Source organism: Elephas maximus, chromosome 14, assembly GCF_024166365.1.
Source record: "Elephas maximus indicus isolate mEleMax1 chromosome 14, mEleMax1 primary haplotype, whole genome shotgun sequence".
NCBI lineage: Eukaryota > Metazoa > Chordata > Mammalia > Proboscidea > Elephantidae > Elephas > Elephas maximus.
Window position 1 is genome coordinate 46,621,112 of NC_064832.1, and position 21,909 is coordinate 46,643,020.

The window sequence follows — 21,909 nt, forward strand, 5'->3', positions numbered from 1 at the left end:
GGGTATGTGTACGGTAACGCCGTCTGGGTGGTTCCTATTAGGCCTGCGTGTGTGTGTGCGTGTGTGTGTGTGCGTGTGTGTGTGTGTGTGTGTGTGTACAGAAACCCATCAGAAAGACCACAGCTATCTTATTCTGTAAGCACCCTGCGATTCCCGTTCCTGTGTATAAAAAATTAAATCGCTGTCAAACTTTTTTTTTTTTTTTTAATTCTCTCCTTTCCGAGGGAAGACGGTGGAGTAGGCACTCCTGTTAGTTAAAGGCTCGGGAGACCCTGCGGCGAGGCCGTGGGCAGAGCCGCCACCGCTGAGCGCTCGGCTAGGTAACCAGCGCTCGTCTCCCAACGAACTGATCTAATCAATGACTCCGAGGCGCTGGGGCTCCTGGCCCCACCCCCGCCAGCCTCTTCTCCGCCTCCCATTGGGCACAGGCCGAGGAGGCAGGGCCTGGCTCTTCGCTGGGATTGGCTGGCAGGGAATCAGTATCAATGTTTAAGCGGCGGCGTGAGGTGAATAGAGTCAGTCAGCTAGAGGCGCTGGGGAGAGAGCAGGGACAGCAAGCCTGGAGGATGCGGTAGCGGCGGAGCGCGGCTGGGGAGACGCTGCTCCAACTGTTGAATTTTCATCTTTCATTTCCTCCGCTGTTTTGCTTGAGGAGACGGATTTATTTGCTTTGAAATCAGCACGTCTTTCGCGGACTGTGGGCTGATCCTGACAGACACCAGACTGAGAGAGACCACCCGTGACAAAAAGGAGGAAAAAAAAAAAAAGCTTGTCCACAGCAGACTGCACAATTAACTATGCACATCGGGGCTGGACTTTGTGAATAGAGAACACTGAGAGAAAAATCTTGAACTGTAATGCGGGACTAAGCTGTGAACAGTCACCGGAAACCTACTCATTTTTCCAATACTCTGAAAGATTTTGGGGTGCCTCACGCCTAACGAAGAGGAAATTAAAAAATATATATATACATAGACCTAGCAAAAGCAGACGCCTTGTTTTCCAGAACCCCCGGCATCCGGCAGAAAGAGGTAGAGTAAAAGTGCTGCTGGATTCAGCTTCACCTCCCTCCTTCCCTCCCTCCCTTTCTCTCGCTTTTTCTTTTTTCTCCAAAACATGAATCTGTTTTTTCTTTCTCGAGAGTGAGTCAGAGAAAGCGTTAGGAAGAAGCTGCAACTAATGTCTGTGAAGGGAGGACCAGGAGTGGAGAGTGAATGCGATTCGTTCCTCAGCTTCTGACTCATCGGGTAGCTCGGAACACCTGCATTTCTGGATGTGTCATTCCCGTATGTCCAGGCGCCTGGAGAACCCAAAATAACGTGTAGACAGACCTGTGCCCTAGAGCCCCTTGGAAGGAGCTCCCCGAGGTGGGCGCCCCTGGCTGGACCGCCGCGGCCGCAGCTCCTAGCCCCGGCCTCCCCGAGCTGCCCAAGCGAGACTGTGCGAGAGCGAGACTGCAGAATGCATCACGCCAAAGCTTGATGTGTATTTCTTTCATCCAGCCCACTCGTCCTACTATTAAAAAAAAAAAAAAACTAAAGAAAAAAAACACTGCACTTTTTTCCGCTTCAAATATTCCCCACTCTTATTCCTGGCCAAGGTTTTCCTTTCTAGATGAAGAGGACTGGGAAGGCAGGGCCATTGGCAGGAGATGCTGAATAGAAGGAAAAGGGAGGCACTTGACAGCCCAGCCCTGTGAATGCAGAGACTGTTTCCCTTCTAGCGAGAGACAGGGAGAGTGTGTGTGCGAGGACTCGGAGGGTGGCTCCCCCTTCTTTTTGATTCCGCCTCCCCCTCCCCCTTCAGATCAGCACGTCCAACCATGAGTTGCCTGTTGATTTCTTTTCGCCTGAGAAGCAAAGCAAACTGGAATTAAACTGCAGAGAGAAGTCCTTGCTCGCGGGGGAGAGGATGGGATGGTAGTAGCGGCTACTGGTTTGGCGTAGGGAAATCACAGATCGTGTGCTCCACGAGCAGGGGCGGAGATCTACGTATATATTTCCCCCCTCCCGATAGACTCACCCCGCAAACGCTGATCAGACTGTGGCTTGCTGGATTTCAGGGGAGAGCCTTTTCCGAGGAAGAGAGGGAGGAGCCTGGTGGAGGGAGGAAACTACAAATCGGGACACTAGTTCTTTGCGCTGCATTTCCTCCCCTCCCTTTGGCTGCTCAGGAGGGAGAGAGACAAATACGCTTGGCTGGGAGATGCAGTCCGCCGCTGCCGCCGCTGCCTCGGCCAGAAATGCTAGATTAGGTCTCTAAATGCAGCAAAACACTGCGTGAAAACAGCCCAGCCCGCGCAGCGAGGAGACACTGCACAGGGCGCCGGGGAAGCTTCCAAATCTATCAGCGACTCTGTCTTCGCGGCTCCCGGTCCCCATCAATTTCATCCAGGGAGGCGAGTAACAACTAAGGATTTCACTTTCCGATTTGCCTGGAGACACACCTCCCCGCTCCCGCCCCCACCCGAAGTGAAGAGTATTCCGGAGGCTGCGGGCGGGACTGGATTTGCAGCGCCCTAGCGGGAGCGAGGAACACCTACGGATTCCTTAGCTCATTCTCATCCCTCCCAGACGCGATTTTCTTCTTATCGCCAGCCTCGTCGCTCAAGTTTGCGCCGCCCGAAGTCCGGCGACAGAGACAAAGCCCCGGGCTAGCCCCCCGCCGCAGGGAGCCGCCGGCTCGCTCCGCGTTCCTGCAGTTCCCCGCGCCCCTGCTTCTCGAACAGTGCGGATGCTGTAGATCAACAGGTTCGGGAACTTGAGCAGAATCAGGAGAGCCAGCCCGGTGCCGCAGCCGTAGCGCGGAGGGAAGCAAGGACCCACAAGCTCGCGGCTCGAGTCGCACGCGCGCGCTGCGCCCCGGCCGCAGGCTGGCGCGCACCCACCGGCTCGCCCCTCCAGTCCGGCTGCTTTTGCCCTCACCCCACCGGTCTGGAATGTACCTTTCCATCTGTTGCTGCTTCCTTCTCTGGGCCCCTGCCCTGACGCTCAAAAACCTCAACTACTCCGTGCCGGAGGAGCAAGGCGCCGGCACGGTGATAGGCAACATCGGCAAAGATGCTCGGCTCCAGCCAGGGCTTCCGCCCGCGGAGCGCGGCGGCGGCGGGCGCGGCAAGTCGGGCAGTTACCGGGTGCTGGAAAACTCGGCGCCGCACCTGCTGGACGTGGACGTAGACAGTGGGCTTCTCTACACCAAGCAGCGTATCGACCGCGAGTCCCTGTGCCGCCACAACGCCAAGTGCCAGCTGTCCCTCGAGGTGTTCGCCAACGACAAGGAGATTTGTATGATCAAGGTGGAAATCCAGGACATCAACGACAATGCGCCTTCTTTCCCCTCGGACCAGATAGAAATGGACATCTCGGAGAACGCGGCCCCAGGCACTCGCTTCCCGCTCACCAGTGCCCACGACCCCGACGCCGGCGAGAACGGACTCCGCACCTACTTGCTCACCCGCGATGACCACGGCCTTTTCGCGGTGGATGTCAAGTCCCGCGGCGATGGCACCAAGTTCCCGGAGTTGGTCATCCAGAAGGCGCTGGACCGCGAGCAGCAGAACCACCACACGCTCGTGCTGACGGCCCTGGATGGAGGTGAGCCCCCGCGCTCCGCCACCATGCAGATCAATGTGAAAGTGATCGACTCCAACGACAACAGTCCAGTCTTTGAGGCGCCTTCCTACATGGTGGAGCTGCCCGAGAACGCCCCTCTGGGCACCGTGGTCATCGATCTGAACGCCACCGACGCCGACGAGGGCCCCAACGGCGAAGTGCTCTACTCTTTCAGCAGCTATGTGCCCGACCGCGTGCGGGAGCTCTTCTCCATCGACCCCAAGACCGGCCTGATCCGTGTCAAGGGCAACCTGGACTATGAAGAAAACGGGATGCTGGAAATCGACGTGCAGGCCCGAGACCTGGGGCCCAACCCCATCCCGGCCCACTGCAAGGTCACTGTCAAGCTCATCGACCGCAACGACAACGCGCCATCCATCGGTTTCGTCTCCGTGCGACAGGGGGCGCTGAGCGAGGCCGCCCCTCCCGGCACAGTCATCGCCCTGGTGCGGGTCACCGACCGCGACTCAGGCAAGAACGGGCAGCTGCAGTGCCGTGTCCTGGGCGGAGGGGGCACGGGCGGCGGTGGTCTGGGCGGGCCCGGGGGATCTGTGCCCTTCAAGCTTGAGGAGAATTATGACAACTTCTACACGGTGGTGACTGACCGCCCGCTGGACCGCGAGACGCAGGACGAATACAATGTGACGATCGTGGCGCGGGATGGGGGTTCGCCCCCGCTCAACTCCACCAAGTCGTTCGCAGTCAAGATACTGGACGAGAATGACAACCCGCCTCGTTTCACTAAGAGTCTCTACGTCCTGCAGGTGCACGAGAACAACATCCCAGGAGAGTACTTGGGCTCCGTGCTCGCCCAGGACCCCGACCTGGGGCAAAACGGCACAGTGTCCTACTCCATACTGCCCTCGCACATCGGCGACGTGTCCATTTACACCTACGTGTCCGTGAACCCCACCAACGGGGCCATCTACGCCCTGCGCTCCTTCAACTATGAGCAGACCAAGGCTTTTGAGTTCAAGGTGCTGGCTAAGGACTCAGGGGCACCCGCGCACTTGGAGAGCAACGCCACTGTAAGAGTGACAGTGCTGGATGTGAACGACAACGCGCCGGTCATCGTGCTGCCCACTCTGCAGAACGACACGGCCGAGCTGCAGGTGCCTCGCAACGCTGGCCTGGGCTACCTGGTGAGCACTGTGCGCGCCCTCGACAGCGACTTTGGCGAGAGCGGGCGCCTCACCTACGAAATCGTGGACGGCAACGACGACCACCTGTTCGAGATCGACCCGTCCAGTGGCGAGATCCGCACGCTGCACCCCTTCTGGGAAGACGTGACCCCCGTGGTGGAGCTGGTGGTGAAGGTAACCGACCACGGCAAGCCCACCCTGTCCGCGGTGGCAAAGCTCATTATCCGCTCAGTGAGCGGCTCCCTGCCCGAAGGGGTGCCCCGGGTGAATGGCGAGCAGCACCACTGGGACATGTCGCTGCCGCTCATCGTGACTCTGAGCACTATCTCCATCATCCTCCTAGCGGCCATGATCACCATCGCGGTCAAATGCAAGCGGGAGAACAAGGAAATCCGCACTTACAACTGCCGCATCGCCGAGTACAGCCACCCGCAGCTGGGCGGGGGCAAGGGCAAGAAGAAGAAGATCAATAAAAATGACATCATGCTGGTGCAGAGCGAGGTGGAAGAGAGGAACGCCATGAACGTCATGAACGTGGTGAGCAGCCCCTCCCTGGCCACCTCCCCTATGTACTTCGACTACCAGACCCGCCTGCCCCTCAGCTCACCCCGGTCCGAGGTGATGTATCTCAAACCGGCTTCCAACAACCTGACTGTCCCACAGGGGCACGCGGGCTGCCACACCAGCTTCACCGGACAAGGGACTAATGCGAGCGAGACCCCCACCACTCGGATGTCCATAATTCAGGTAGGAGACTTTTAGCATAACTGGGACTTCATTTTAGTGTTGGTTTTGGAGCTGTCCTGAAACCTTTGGGACAGGTCAAGCCACACTGCCAGTAGCAGTGATAGGGGAAATTCTATTTAATGAAAATGGTTTTTACTTTTGACACTGCTTGTACCTCATATTCTATACATAACCCTTCCCATGTAAATAGTCGAAAATCTACAATATGTAAATGTCTTGCTTCTGTTGCATTTTTGAAGTTTATTTTTATAGGTTTAAAAAATGCTGGCAGTGTTCAGTGCTCATAGCTTTTTTTTTTAACTTTTATTTTTTCATTAGTCTACATTTCATTCCATAACAAAAGATTTCCAAAACAGAACACATTTTTGTTTTTGTTAACTAGGCTGAAATTTTTTTAAGTCACTTAATTTTTTTTGATACCAAAATGCAACAAAGTTATATAGAAATACTTAAAAAGTTATCTTCTTAAAGCATAGTCACAACCTGTCAGAGTTTCAGAGCCTCAAAGTGAACTAAGTTTTCATGCATAAAAGTCAGTTTTGTATTTAAAAAGTGTTTTAAAGGACATGAATCTCATTTGCTCTTCAGCTGAAATTGCAGTGTAATGCATTAGTATGGCTTAAACTTTTGAAATGTCAGTGATGCTCTGAAGCTATTTTAAAAGTTTGAATGAATGGAGGCTCTGGATAATAACTGGTAACTATCTATGAAGAGTTTGTATTTGTTTTGTCCCTGTGGTTTTCTCTGTCTGCTTCTTCGAGCCATTAAGGAATGAACAGAGTGTACCAGAAGGGTCACAGACTCATCTTATACTATCGAAATTAAGAGACCAACTAGCAGTAAGGGCACTTGATGAGCCAAAAAGAATTCCAGGATACATTTAGTTGGTGTACTGTGTATTTTCAATATATCTGAGTTATATTAACTTTATGTTAGATAGGTTAATTCAAAATTATTGATATATTTCAAAAATTAAGTCACGGACTGAGCATGGACATAGATTCTAATAATATCAGATGACTGTACTGTGTCTAGTCCCTGTCTGGTGTCTTTTATCCACAATTGAGTTGTATGACACACACACACACACACACAAACCTTAATTCTTGCTTATTATGAATGTGTCTTGCTGCAAATTACTCTGCATGAGCAGTACTTGAAATTCAAATTTGAGCTTAACTAAAAGTGATGTTTAGGAAAGAAGATTAGTTTGAGGCAAATGAAAATAATTTATAATTTCTTGCTTTGAAAAGCAAATACCTTTCCGTGACACTTGGCTCAGTAATATCTTTTATTTTTAAAAAGGAGTAATAATATCTCATAGTTAATCTTATATTTTCTAAGATTTGATAAGGGCATCAAGCCCTAAAAAGTGGCAAACCGTATTTTCCTTTAATAATATAATACCCTTGTAAGATAGAATCTCGTACTTGAGGTTACTAAATACTGAAGTATCAGCTGTACTATTAAACCCCGATGGTTAAACACTCACTTTTTTCAGTGTTTACTGTAGACTAAGAATCAGGAGTTTTTAACTTCTATAAAAATAAAAGAAGAAATTCCTCCCTTAAAAAAAAAAAGTGTGGTTTCTATGAAGATCTTTCTGTGACTGTAAAACTGGTGTTTATGATATTCAATATCTCTGTAGAGATGTTAAAATATGAATTTATGGGTACCTTCTGTAGTCATTTTTATAAATACAAATATATTATATGCCTTTCTTATGTTTTTGTCTTCAACAATTGCAAACATGTCAGAGAGGTAAAGTTCAGTCTCCCAACTCACATGCTATAAGTTGAATTTTTATTTAGGTTTTAGTGAAAAATGAGATTGGTGCAGTAGAATTCTCGTCAAGTCTGATTCCTCGGCCAGACTAATTAGGAATAACCTTGGATTGAAGTACCTAGAATGTCTTGGGAGACAGGAATACACATACTGTGTGGTCACCATGCAGCCCTTGGGGATGGCCATTACTTGAAGGATGATGATGGTGATCAAACATCATTGTGATCTCGGTGATTCCTATCATTAGGACTAAAACTTAAGCCAAAGCAAATGACACATATAATTTTTTTTTCATTTTTAATAGAAAACAAGCGACAAAGTTTGTGGAGCCCCCTACCCAATTCTCTTTCTTCTAGAATTTTAATTCATGCTGTGGAGACACAGAATGAGTTTTTGTCTTAAATCTCTAAAATTATTGTTCATAGTGGCTCACTTTCCCATGTTGTTTCTGCCCTGGTAATGTCCTCGGCATAAACTGTTATATTAGGCTTTATCACCTATTGAAATTTGTCAGTTCTGTAGGGATACCTTGTGAATTCCTAATGTGTTAATTTCCTTTTAAATGTATCATGTTTATTGCAATACCTTTTGGAGAACAAAGTAAATTAACCATAGTGACTTTTTTTTTTTTTTTAAACTATTGGGCTAAAAATGCTTTATGCTGAAGAGATGTGCTTAAACATGCTTAAATTAAAGCATTCAGGTATACTATAATCTTGTTCCAAGTGCACTAGTTAGTGTGTATAGTTGGCACAGCCTTCTGAGAACACACACTATTAACCTCCCATGTATTTCTGAGTCAGAATTTTGATCCATAAGTGCACTTGAACTTGCAGGTATGAGGTATGATTCCTCTTTATTTTCCAGCATCTTGTGTGCTGTTTAGAAGATGCATAATATATTTATATTGATTAAATGAAAATAATTTCATAATTGCATTGAGATAGACTGATACAAAGTGGTGACATGAAATTTAGTAACTACATGATTTAAAAGGATCACTTTACAGGTCAAGTTAAGACTTCTTTACATATCACAAGATTTTGCCTGTTCTTAGGGTCTAAAATGTTAAGGTTAAGATGTGTGCAGGCTCTTCTTAGGTCAGGAGTATTTTTACTGAATACAGGAGCAGAATTTTCACATTAGCTGGTGTTGAAAAAGTGGTTTGTGAAAAAAAAACTATTTCAGGTTTTTTTTCTTCCCTTAGTCAAGTTCAAGTTTGTCTACAAGGTGTTTAAAAAATAGAACAGTGATAAAAATATTCATGATAGTGTAAATCACAATATAAAAAATAGTTACGATTAAATATTTTATTCATTTTGAAGCTATAAAACTGACTTCAAAGATTATGAGCACAGATTTTGTGATAGGTAGGGCAAATAGATGATTACACAAATCTTATAAAAGACCTTCACATAGAAGAAATTTACATGGAATTATTTCATGTGTCAATATTAAAGTTGAAATCAAATAGAGGTCATGACTACTTCTGAAGAATAACTGGTCATTGCTGGGATATCGACAATTATTTGTTAAGTCTCAGGGTAACTTACCAACAGGTGTTTTCAGTAAAAGTCCTCTCTGAAAGAAGGGAGAAGGCTGGGGCTTCTCACTACTGAGGGCATTTGCAGTTTGGTTAGGACATCTCTGTTTTCAGGTTTTTTTTAATACCACTACTACAAGTTATTTTAGTATGAACTCATAGAATAAAGTATATTGAACCAACAAAATAAGTACTAAAATGAAATTTTAAAGGGAATACATTCCAACTCAGTGTTTTACAGTTCAATTTCAAAAGATCCACATTAGGGTTGACTTTAGAGCCTTTGTGCTAGGAAAATATAACATCTTTTTGATATTTGTGTATGGCCTTATCAATAAAAGGAAAGTAAGCACAAAGTGAATGCCCAGAACCAATCCAGATACATAAAAATGAGAATGAGGCCTAGAGGACCAAAGTATCATAATGTAAACAGTGAACTTAGTATTGAAGAGTGAAGAGGTGAAAGGAGAAAGTCTATCTTTTAGTATCAACGTTATCCATTGTCAACCTCTCTTCCTACCTCTCTAATATAAGAGAATCTTGACTGTAGGGACGTAGATGAGTTCCCAAAGTCATGATCTTCAAAACTTTATACTCCTGTATACTCATGATTTTAGTAACAGATGCTAAGTGTTTGAACTGTTTATTTCTTCATTTATGATTTTGGAAATATTTTGTTGCACCTTTATTCATAAAATGACACAATTTGCTTAGTCATATACATTAGTTTACATACACTATATATACATCTCTATTTATGGGGGTTTGGTGGGCTGAACGGAAGGGAATTTCTCTTATTGTGGTGCTTCTAGGAGTGTTTTGTCCATTTGTATTTTTTCCTAAAGGTATTTTTTAATTTTTTTAAAGATCTTAAAGAGGAGAGATTAAGGAGGATTGATTTCTACTTTAAATGAACATGAGGGCACAATCATTAAATCATTTATTTCTATTGTGTCATTATTAAAAGTAGCACAAGTAAACTAAATAAGCTTAATTTTAAAAATAATCAGCCATTCAGGTGCTTTGATTTTCTTAAAAAAAAAAAAAAAACTTAGGAGATTTTAAATCCAGATTATTGTTATTATAGTTGTTACTTCATTCTTAATTTTATGTTCATCTAAGAAAATCTCAACTCCACCATAAATCTGTGTGCAATTTACTATTTCACAATAAATGAATACATAAAAAATACAATTATTAACTATATGAGCTAGGAAACAGAGAATTATTAGTTGATATGGTAACTATTCATAACATAATAATGTTTTTATCCATTAGCTTTTAATTTCTGGTAAAATTGCCAAAATGTCAGCTAGGTAGTACTTTAACATCCTGGCACTGAAATGATATTTCATTGGTCTTTAAAACATCTGAGAATGGGATTATATTTAATTTTACTTAGCAAGTTCTATAATTTTAATAAATATATTTAAGTTTACACATAAGATTTTGGAGTTTTATTCTTGGCATCTTCATGTTATTTAAGGCTTTGCATGATCACAAAAGAGCTTAGATCATAGAGAAGTATGCTCTAAAATTGTTATTGAAACTACTTGAACATATAGCTTAAGTCAAGAAAAATAATTACATACTTCAAAATATTATCTTTCACCTTTGATTGTATTGTTGAAACCACGCAAAAAAAGTGCATATTTTCTATAAAGTTTTCTCCATAAAGTTGACTGCATAATGTATATTATTTACATTTTTTACTGTGTATTGTTGCAGGTTTATATATGAGGCCAAAATAAATTAATTTTTTAAAAAATAATCCCAAATACCCTATCTACTTAAAGGACTAAGAATTATCCATATTTTAAGGGAAAAAAATCTTCAAAGCTTTCAGTTAGTTAATACTCTTTAAAAATACAGTATTTATACTTTATCATGCTTTAATACCATTGTCAGGTTATTAACTAACTTTTCACTGTTAGTGCTGCTAGTGTAATATAATCCAATAGAAATACAACTATAAAAATAATAGGTGTAAATTATGATAAATATTTTATGTTTTTTAAGATTAATGTTGTTCTACGTGCATTTATTGCATTGAAGGTTGGCTCTGCATATATTTATGAAAATGTGAAAAATAAAACTTTTTGGCAAAATTAAAGTATGTGTATACCTGTATATATGTCTCCGATCTTAGTATAGGGAACCCTGGTGGTGCAGTGGTTTAGCACTCAGCTGCTAACCGAGAGGTCGGTGGTTCGAACCCACCAGGTGCTCTGCAGGGGAAAGACGTAGCAGTTTGCTTCCAAAAAGATTACAGCCTTGGAAAAACCCTATGGGGCAGTCCTACTCTGCCTATGAGTCAAAATCAACTTGAAGGCATGGGGTTTGCTTTTATGATATTCTCAATATAATGTATGTAAATACTCTCTCAAGGAAAAATAGTAGTCCATTTTTTAGGTTTCATTTTAAAGATAGTTCTCTTTTTAAGGATGAACCCAAGCTTTTACTTGCCTTTGAAAATACGGGTAAACTTGAGGCTTTTACTATTTGAAAGCTTCAGACAATTTTAAAGCTTCTTTAAGCGACTCAATGAACAATAAAGTTGAGTTTATGTAGATAGAGAAAATTGAAACAAACAAACAAAAAAGTATCATCAAAGTTTCTATCCTTTTGGGAGGGAGGATGGAGGATGGTTAGAGGTATTGTAGGAATATACACTCTGAGCCTGATGATGAAACCACAAGAGAAGGAAGGAGAAGCCACCAGAACTGGGCCCGTGCCAGTTAGGAAGTCAAACTTAACTCCCTATTAACTCCCTAATGCTGACAAGCCTTGCAATACACTCAATAGTGGGTAAATTCTTACAAATGCACCTGCTAATTATGATATTAGTCATTGCTTCAGAATATATTCCCCCCAGTAATACTTCTGTTTAATAAATCCCATAGGGAATTATCTTAAAGTCATATTTTAGCGAGGCCATTAGGGAAGAGTTTTTTTTTTGTATTGAATTCCTTCAACCAATGACTACACATTCGTTAGAGGATAGCATAAGGTTCATTTTGTCTGTCATTTTGAAGACAGTGTGACTACAAAACACTTTTAAAGTTCATCAGACCTACACTAATCTATTGTCAATCTATTAGTAAAGGAGATGTTGATAAAAATTTCCTTCAGTGGCTTACAGTATTTTACAGTTAGTCATAGTCACTAGCATTGACAGTGATGTATTGCTATCCTTTGGTCTACTGAAACAAATGATCTATAATAAAGAAGTCCTTAATGACATCAACATTCCCTGCTGTGACTAAGCAGAAACATGGTCATGCTTCCTCTGGTACTGTAAAAGTATAAGTTCAATATTTTTTAAGATAAAGCAAAAAACAAAAACCTGTAGCAAAATACAGATGCAAAATTGTGGCTGTGCAGATTGCATCTCTTACTTGTGGACACCAAGTTCTTCCAGTGAGAGACATGCAGCATTTGAGAGAATTTATTGATATGTATGTGACACACTTCTATTTGTCTGTTCTGGTCTTAGTGACATCCCGATTACTGGTATTTGTAGGCCTTGCTCTGGATCTAATCCAGGCAGTTTTATTGTAGTGAAATGGCTCTTACAGTTCATTGAGCATCTAACGTAACATTGCTGAATATGATTGGCGCGTTTGCATATATTTATTCAAAAAAATAAGGCAGTTAAATGGCATAATTATGGGAAAACGAATCATAACAATAAAAGACCATTTAAGTTAACAAGCTTTGTGATCAAAGGATAAATACAGGTTGGATAAATGAGACTTTAGATGTAACTAATCTACATAAAGAGGCTTTGGTTTGATTACAGGAACAGAATATTTTAAAATAATTTAATGGTATTAGAAATGAAGTTTATTCCTTCATTCTGAAATATTTAGAGACCTGTGTTATCTCATTTTCTTTATGTTTCTATCAAAAAAAAAAAGCATGAAACATTTATGTTGAAAGAAAAATGGGCAAAGTAAAGATAAATATAATCTTGTAAGCTTCTGTTTAGTTTTGGAATATTCTGTGCCTGAACATTTAATATTTTTATACTTGTAATGGTTTTGATTGATTTTTAATTAGTGTACACATTAAAGGGGCAACTTAAAGGACAATTATTTGTTTACTCTCTTTATCAGCTAAATACAGCCTTTGTAGAAATTGAAGGCTAGAGTAATAAAAATCAGTTTGAAGTATTCAAAGCTGTATATTCATGATTGTTCGTAGACACAGAGTGTTTTTAAGGGACACTGGCTATATATTTGTAAATCTTATTAAGACGTAATATATATGTTGATAATATATATTTGTTGATATATATATGTTGATAAATTCTAATGCTATTTTGATAGCCAAAACAAAAACAAAAACCATTGCTGTCAAATTGATTCCAACTCATAGTGACCCTATAGGACAGAGTGGAACTGCCTCATAGAGTTTCCAAGGAGCACCTGGTGGATTTGAACTGCTGACCCTTTGGTTAGCAGCCATAGGAGTTAACCACTAGGTCACCAGGGTTTCCATATGTTTTAAAATAACAAATTTAGCTTAAAATGTGGCTACTTTAAATAACTGGTTTTTTCCAACAACTGTGGAGCTTTAGATACATTTTCTTCAGCTCTTCCAGGTGATAATGAAGAAACAAACAAACAAAACATGATTTAAATACAAATCATGAATTGGTTTACTTCTATCTGAATCCTTACTAATCATTGCTAAGAATCATCTGATTATGCTTATACATAAAATTTTCATGTCCTGCTATTCAATGAAACTCAAATTGAAATATAGACATATAATAATGAGGACATATATTAAATGCCAATAACTTCCTTTCTTAAAACAGAATGCAACAGGTATTTAATGTAGGCAGAAATGGTTATGGGGGTCAAAATATACTTCTCATTGTTATAGATCAATTTTAGACTGTCATATCTTAGATAAGTTCTGAAATTTATTTTCAGTATGAACACTCATAGAAGTTTGGAAAGCCTAAAACTATAGTTCTCACCCTTAAGGTATACCATTTCTTTTTTAGTCATGGCCTCAAATACCTTTTAAAAGCTGTTCATTTTATTTTTCACACGGCAAAATTTATGAGTATGGTGAGATTATTTTATGACTGTATATTGGATAGATTCTGCTGTTCCTTCACAACAACAGAGCAATTTCATACACAGAATGGAAATTTATAAAGGCAATTCACCTTTGATTATCACGAGAAGAATTAGCTAACCACGTCTGTGAAGTGGCCGGTATGTGCTTTTTTTTTTACTGATCTTATCATGTTGGTAGATGAGATGACAGTAAGCAATTAGAATGCTTGAGAAATAAAGTACTTAAAATCTTAGCAAAATTTGCTGAGAATAAATGGTAAACTTCTAATATTTTGAAAAAGGAGGGAATTAGCTTCAAAGGGACATAATTTATATCTCAAATGTGACAGTTGCTTAATGATACATATGTACATAAATATTAGTCATACAAGTTTTCCCAACAATCTTAAAAATAATTTACTTGAATTTCTGTATTTTGATCAGCAGAAACAGAATATTGTCTAAGATCATTCTACTTCACTGTCTTCTTGGGACACAAAATTCTTGCTTTCTATTTTGTTTTTGCAGTTTTGCTTCTATTTCAAAATAATACAGCCCAAATTAATTTATCGCATTAAGAATACATGAAATAAAAGAAAAATCACTTCAAATTTTATTATCATTTTCATTAAGGCACAGTTAAGAATTACTTGATTGTTGTTTTATTTTTGTTATTATTTTTAGTTTTAAATAGCCTTGTGTCACAATAATACATTTTTTTTCTTTTTGTTTTAAGCTAATGCCGAATCTCTGATTTTAATCTCAGTCTATTAAGTCAAAAATTCCTGATTAAAATGAAAGTTTCTAGCTATGTATTGACTCTTAGTATTGTATGCATTGAATGCTTTTGTCGTTATAGAAAACAATGAAAATTTGTTCATGCTACTGCATGAACTTAAGTGTAGATTAAGAATCAGGGTTATTGGGAGCAGATTTATACATAAAAGCTGCAAAAATTTTAATGTGAATGCATAGGTTAAAAAAAAAATCTGTAACCTTGTACGTTTAGTGCATTAAAAAATCATTGTTAGCTAACTTTCCAGATTCTGACTATCTAGGAAAGCTACTATTTTTCCCTAGATGATAATAAGATGGGAAATAAGGGAACAATACTATTAAACAAATTCCACTCACAGGAATTTTTAAGAGGTGTTGGCAAAGCCTGTTCCATGTAGTGTGACCTTCTGTACCAATACCAGCAAATAAAGCAATAGCCTAAGTGGTGACAAACTAAAATAGATGAGAAATACATTTAAGGAGACTTTCTTTTTTAAGCAGTAGGCTTTCAAAGATATTTTATAATCAAGACAACTACATATTCGTGTTAGAATGCATGCCCAGTTCCCCCTCTCAAAACCCAATTTGCTACCACCTGTGGCTATTTCTATTAAAAAAAATGAAAAAGAAACATAATTACTAGGAGTCTCAGCAGTCTTAGAGTAAATATTTGCAATTACAATACCTCCCTTGGGCAGATGTGTGAAAATGGCAGATTAATTCAAGCCAGGATCTTTCCGTTCATTGTGCATTTTTAGGTTTGGTGTCAAATTAGAGTGGCTCAGTTTGTTCTGGTTAAAGGTTATGTCGGTGTTTCTAGGAAATCTCTAGAAATAAAGATCCACAAATCAGCCATTAAATTTTGCCCCAGGCGAAAAGTTGACAGGGACCATCTCACCAAAGGACTGGAGAATGTTTTCCATCGCTCTCCTCCATTACTTAAGTTTGAAGTAAGACCATTTGGCAGTATTGAGAAAGCAAGACTAGGACTAGCAGGTAAAAAGAAATGTGTGGCCTTTTGAACTATAAAATAAAAAAGAAAAAAAAAAGACTAATCCACCAGAAACCATGGAGGTCCGTTTTATTCTGTGCTTGATCCTAAAACTACTTGATACCTAAGGGCTTTAGAGAGCCACATATTAAGACTGGATGGCTAAAAGGTGATTTAGCACCGTACCCATATTCAGCCATTCCTTTTTTTGATTATGATATGTGTACTCTGATCTTAATAAAGCTCTAATTGATCTACACACAAAATAATGAATTATATTAAGTCCAAACAATTTTAAACCTCGGGATAGGTGTTATAACTTTCTGTTGGTAAGGTGAAGTCATTGTATCTCAAAGCAGTCTAGACAACTGAACTCTTGAGGCCTGGGACCCCATCCCTCTTGTCATTGTAGCTGACAGAAGCTAGTACAATGTTTGATATATAGTAGATGCTTAAATATCAAATCCTGTGAATAAACTGTGATTCTAACAGTTAAGTGATTCCCCAAGATTACTACGCAGATACATGCTGGAACTTGAATTTAAAACCAGAAAGGCCAAAGCCTAAGATATTTATATAGACTTGGTGAAATAATGACCTGCTCATAAATAATTTATTTGAATGTGGCATATTTTGAATTCTTTTTTTGTGTTTGTCACCTTTTTAATAAATGCAATGAAAATTTCTGTGTGCTTCTATTGATTATATTACAAATTCACAGGAGAAAACAGGCTATCAAGGTTCACAATTTTAAGCAGCAAGCTTTTGCAGTATTTATATATGTGTGTGTTTTTGGTGTATATATACATATGTATATATATCATATATACAATATATTAAGAAAAGTTTGTTTTAGCATAATATCTTTTATCTTTTGTCCTATTCCTTATTATGGTATTGAAAATATGCAATTCAAATATTATGTCTATTTGTTAAGGTTTTCAATTTCACCCTTAAGAAATTATTAAGAAACTAATGTGTCCATTTTGTATACCTTTTAATTCATTTTAAGATATTTGTATTTATGGATACGTCTCATAAAATGTAAATACTTTCAGTGCAATATTTTCTAATGAAATAATATTTTGGATGAACCATAAACAGTTATTTGGGAATTGCATCTATTTTCATTTGTTGACATATGACTTAATCATTTTGGTACCTACCATTTCCCATTCGATAGTGGGAAAAGTAAATCACCCCTGGTAATTATTAAATGCCAATAATAGTAATGCAGTTTACAATTTTTTTCTCAAAATTATCAGAATAAACCTTGTGTTGATGGTATGAAATTTTCATGCACGTATTGAAGAAACACAAGCTAAGCATTCATATAAACACTGTGTTGTCCATTTCAGCATTGTTATTTGAAATATATCAACAACCTTCAGGTTTTCAATCCTCATTCGTTAATTAAATTAACCAATAACAAGATAACTTTTAAAAGCTTTAATTGAGATTATTTATTACTTTAAGGCATCCTGAGACTTAATTGCTATTTATCTGAATTATGATTTTAATTAGATATTACATATTAAACGAGAGGTTTGATAGAATAAAGCTTTCAAAGCGTTATGAGTTTTCAAACGGTATTAAAAGTTTAATCATCCCCCTTTGCCAGAGTAGCTAGGATACGCAAATAAGGAGACTAAAATTAGAATAGAAATGTAAATTTAAAAGTTTAGGATTCATTAACAGTCACGGACAAGAGAAACACTTTCTGGTACTCTAAACTAATAGTTTTAAATATTATATACTCTCATCCCAAGACTAACAAGTTCTCAGTAGAGGGATATCTTCATATGTCTAAACATTGTCATTCAGCTCCATCTGTAAATCCAGGCTGGAATATTCGGCACTTTGCGAAATAAGGCACGGCAGCAATCAGGGGTGCTTAATGCAGACAGAATGCCAGAGTATGTCTTGGTTTCGTGTTGCTGGAAGAAGCCCCTGTGCTGGGAGCAGAGATTCTCTCAGATGAACGGATCAGAAGCCGGCTCTATACTATTCCATAATCTGTCTGCATTTTACTCCTCATTCCTATGAATGTGCCACTTTTTCTGGACCATCATTTGTGCTTTCTTCTAAAGAATGCAGCTTAGACATCTTCTGGAAAAGTCATTTCTGTATAACATTTTGAAAGTGCACCAGTTTTCAAGGTTTTTGTAGTCTTCACATAATACCAAGTAGTCTAAACACATATCTTGTTTCAAAAGTTCAAAAAGGTAGTTTAAAGATGTCAAAAGTATCAGCTAAAACACATGATGTTCAGCCAAATAAGAAGAAAGGAATTATTATTTATGTCTGGTAACTTCATTGTTCTTTCTTTTCGTGTCATCCTCACCAGGTGGTCTCTTTGCTGTGACATCCAATCAGAAAATATACTGTTTACAGGGGTTCCTTAAGAACCTTGTGTATTTACACTGATGGTAAATCTATACAAAAATATCCAGACATAATTGTAGATGAGGCCATGGCATTTATCACCCAAGAAATGTTTAACTGTATGTACAGTTGGACCTGGGATTCTTGTAGTTAATTTTAGAGTAGAGACATACATGAGTGGGTTGCATTTGAGATGATTTGGATTGAAAGGTATTATGATTGTCATTTAAAATGTAATTAATAGACGGTGAACTTTGTCTTTCAGCTTTTCAAAAAACTTCTTGGATTTCCTTTAATCTAGACTTGAGTATATACTGTGTTTTAAGAGGTAAAATGCTGATTGCTTTGATTCTATAAAAGTATTGAAATAAATTTCTCCACATGATTCCTTCTTTTCTTAAGGCAAAAGAGTGTGCTCTATTGAAATGTAGTGTAGATAAAAGCTTCCGTCTGCCATTCCTGAAAATAGAGTGTTAATTTTTTTTCATTTCTTAGTAAACCTTCATATGTTTATGCCTATATAGGGTTCTATGAGTCAGAATCAACTCGATGGCAAAGGATTTTTTTCTTTTTGGGGGGGGGAGTACAGGTCAGAAAATACACTAAAATATAAAATTCATGATATGAGAAGGAACTTTAAAGTAATTAAATTTAGTCATCAAAGTCCTTTAAATTATTTTCATTTGAGATTTTCCATTGCGCCTCAGTGAACTTAAACTTGTTATTTATGTTATATACTCGTTATTTAACTAGAGAATTCAGATCTGTTATTTAATGATACTGTAGTTTGGATTTTGTTGGGTGGAAGTATGGATGAGGATGGAAAGGTAGTGGGAGTGGGATAAAGAAAGGAGCCGTGGTTCAGTATTCCCAGGTAATATGATACAGGTAATTGGAAAGTGGAGATATCATTACAATTGGTCAATTATAATAAACCTGTTATCTTGTTAGACCTTTAAAGTAGAATCAACATGTTGGGAAACAGATAAAAGGTGCGTGAAAGCATTTAAAATCCAATCACTAGTTTCATTGCACCCATCTGCTCCCAGGAAGTATAATTGGAAATTTGATTCCTTGACCTTTAGCTGCCATTTTGGACCAGTCTTTCAAAATCTATTTTCAAGTTAGACATATGAAGTTAGTTTGATAAGAGTCACAGTCAGTAGATTTTTAATCCAATTACTTTTTCAATAGAATTAAAATAATAAAATGAGATCTAATGAGCTGTTGTATATTTGACCAAAAGAGTCAATGTAGTTATTTAATCCTGGATCTAGTTAAAACCAACTAATGTTCAACTTCATTAATGTTTCTATTAACTAGAGGAACTGCTGAACTTTTTACTGTTTTTTAATGCCCAAACTACTAGCGCTCATTACTTATTCTGTAGATCCATATTACACTAAAATTATACTTATGAAATCCAATTACACTAAAATTACATACTACGAATAAGGAAAAAAATAATGCACTTATTTGGAATTTCTGGTGTTTCCTCTGAGTTTGAAAAAATTTTAGCACCCTCAACCACTTTCCTCAACATAGGAACGAGACCACCAAACCTTCCTGAAGTATGATTTTTTTTATGTCTGCACTTAGACGGGGGAAGTATGATAAAATGATTCGCCTAACATAAGAAGTACATTATGTAAATTGATCATGATTTCTTGGCAGCATTTGTGTACTACTCTCACTGAAGTTCCTGTAACTGGGGAAAGAGTCAGGATTAGACAGGTGTTTTCCGCCTGTGAGATCAAATTCCTGAAATATTTGTATAGTGACGACCCAGATGTACAAAGCTTAACCTTATAATCCCATTTCGCAGCTTTTCCAAATACTTGAGCACTTGTTAAGTATGAAGCTGATTATTTTGGCAGCATATCTCCATTAATAGGATTTAGGTCTTCTTTATTTACAAGCCAGTGCTGTTAATACAATCTAGTATATTAAATCAACAGGGAAACAGGAAAAGGAGAATCCATCCAAGGGCTAATTGACAGGAAAGTTTTTTCTAAAGCTGTTTAATGGGATTTTTATTGACTCCAAAACACTGGAAAACACATGGCACGGGTGAATGATGTCAATGTTTGGAGACTATGCTACTACCAAAAATGTGTAGTTATTGCTCAGATCTCTGGTGCTTCTATCATAATCTTGATCTAAGCCACATGAGACCATGTATCTTCTCTTTACAAGAATACCTTTCAGCATCATCTCAACTGCAAGTCTTACAATCATTTGACGTGAAATTATTTTAAATGCACTCATCTTTTTTTTTTTTTAATGAATAGAGGCGATGCAGAGTAATGTAATAATGTGTCACGATTTTCATTATGCTTATTTATTGGTTCTGCAATAGTAGACTGAGAGCTTATTGTTATGCTTTCAGCTTGAGCTGTTTATGCACTCTGCTACTGGGTGCATCATTTCATATTTGTGATGTCCTGTCCTCTCAAGAAAAAGGGTATCAGGATCTGTAAATCAAAGTAGACTAGGGAAGAGCTTTATACTTTGTCTTTTTTGTATTTCGTGTATAGCATTTATAAGCTACCTGACTATATTTGAATAAACTCATGAGCCTTCAGAAAGGGGGAAATTCCATTTTTCTAACTATATATGGTGACATGATTTCCCAGTTTGGAAAAAAGGAAGGAGAAATCAGGCAGTTAGGGAAGAGAACAACTCTGAACTTTTTCGTTTCTTTTTGAGGCGATATTATTTGCTTTGTATTTTGCATTTATACAAAAATGTGTCTAATGTACCAGTAGTTTTTTTTTTTTTTTTTGTTAGCTGCCATCAGGTAGAATCCAACCATAGCGACCCTATGTGACAGAGTAGAACTGCCCTATAGTGTTTCCTTGGCTCTAATCGTTAAAAAAAGCAGATTGCCAGATCTTTTCTCCCACAGAGTAGCTGGTAGGTTTGAACTGCCAGTCTTTTGGTGAGCAGATACACACTTAATCATTGACCCACCAGAGCTCCTTGTAGTAATAGTGAGAAGATAATATTTCTAAAATCCATAGAATAAGGTAATCTGCAAATAAGAATTCTTCGAGTACATTCAAGACAGAAATAAATGAGATTTTTGGACTCCATTTTTTCTGATCAGTGATGGATACTTCAAAGGTGATGCTACTTTTCTGAGACTTTGTGCCTCTAGACCTGTATAGCTGAGATTGGGGAACAGCTAGCTTGGTGCTTTCTGGGTTTCAACTACTCAATCATTGGACTGGAAATTTTGTAGCCTCCTCCAGGGAAGGAGCAACTATACATTTCACCACAGGGGCAGTCTCCTCTCTCTTGTTTGATTTTTAGCAACTCCAATAGTTTTCCCTACAAGAAGAGGCTTTTACTCTGGGGAAAAATGATAGCAACAACTACAAAACTTTGACATGTAAAAATGAATGTCTTTGTATTAAAAAAATTTCAAGTTGTTTTCCAGTACATTATTTGTCCTTGAGTTTTTTTTTTTTTTAATGAAGTGCTTATTTTTACCCCTTAATTTTAAGAGGAATAATTGCTCAGTACAAAAATTATAATAAAAGCCCACACCTTAAAAGAGTGCCTGATATATGGTAAGAGCTCATTATATACTTTTGGACTGTAAATAGAGAAAGGTGCATTAAAAAAGTTACTACCCGTTACCAGCTGCCCTCAAGTTCATTCCAACTCACGACGGCTCATGTTTGTCAAAGTAGAACTGCACTCTATAAGGTTTACAATGGCTGATTTTTAGAAGTAGATCCCCAGATCTTTCTTATGATGCACATCTGGGTGGACTCGAACCACAAAACTTTCCGTTAGCAGCCGAGTGAATTACTGTACCAGCCAAGGACTCCTAAAAAGTTGTAAC

At 39.1% G+C, this 21,909-nt stretch overlaps 1 protein-coding gene across 4 annotated transcripts in view; it reads left to right on the forward strand.

Annotated features, from left to right (window-relative positions):
* Window positions 1–529: 529 nt before the first annotated feature.
* Window positions 530–21,909, forward strand: part of PCDH17 (protocadherin 17) — a 112,810-nt gene continuing 91,430 nt past the window's right edge. For 3 of the 4 annotated variants that reach the window (XM_049852968.1, XM_049852967.1, XM_049852970.1), the window contains exon 1: window positions 530–5,500. In XM_049852968.1, the coding sequence (XP_049708925.1) occupies window positions 2,939–5,500 (2,562 nt within the window). In that variant the 5' untranslated portion in view covers window positions 530–2,938. The remainder of the gene's footprint in view (window positions 5,501–21,909) is intronic. The other variant, XM_049852969.1, reaches the window with a different exon arrangement.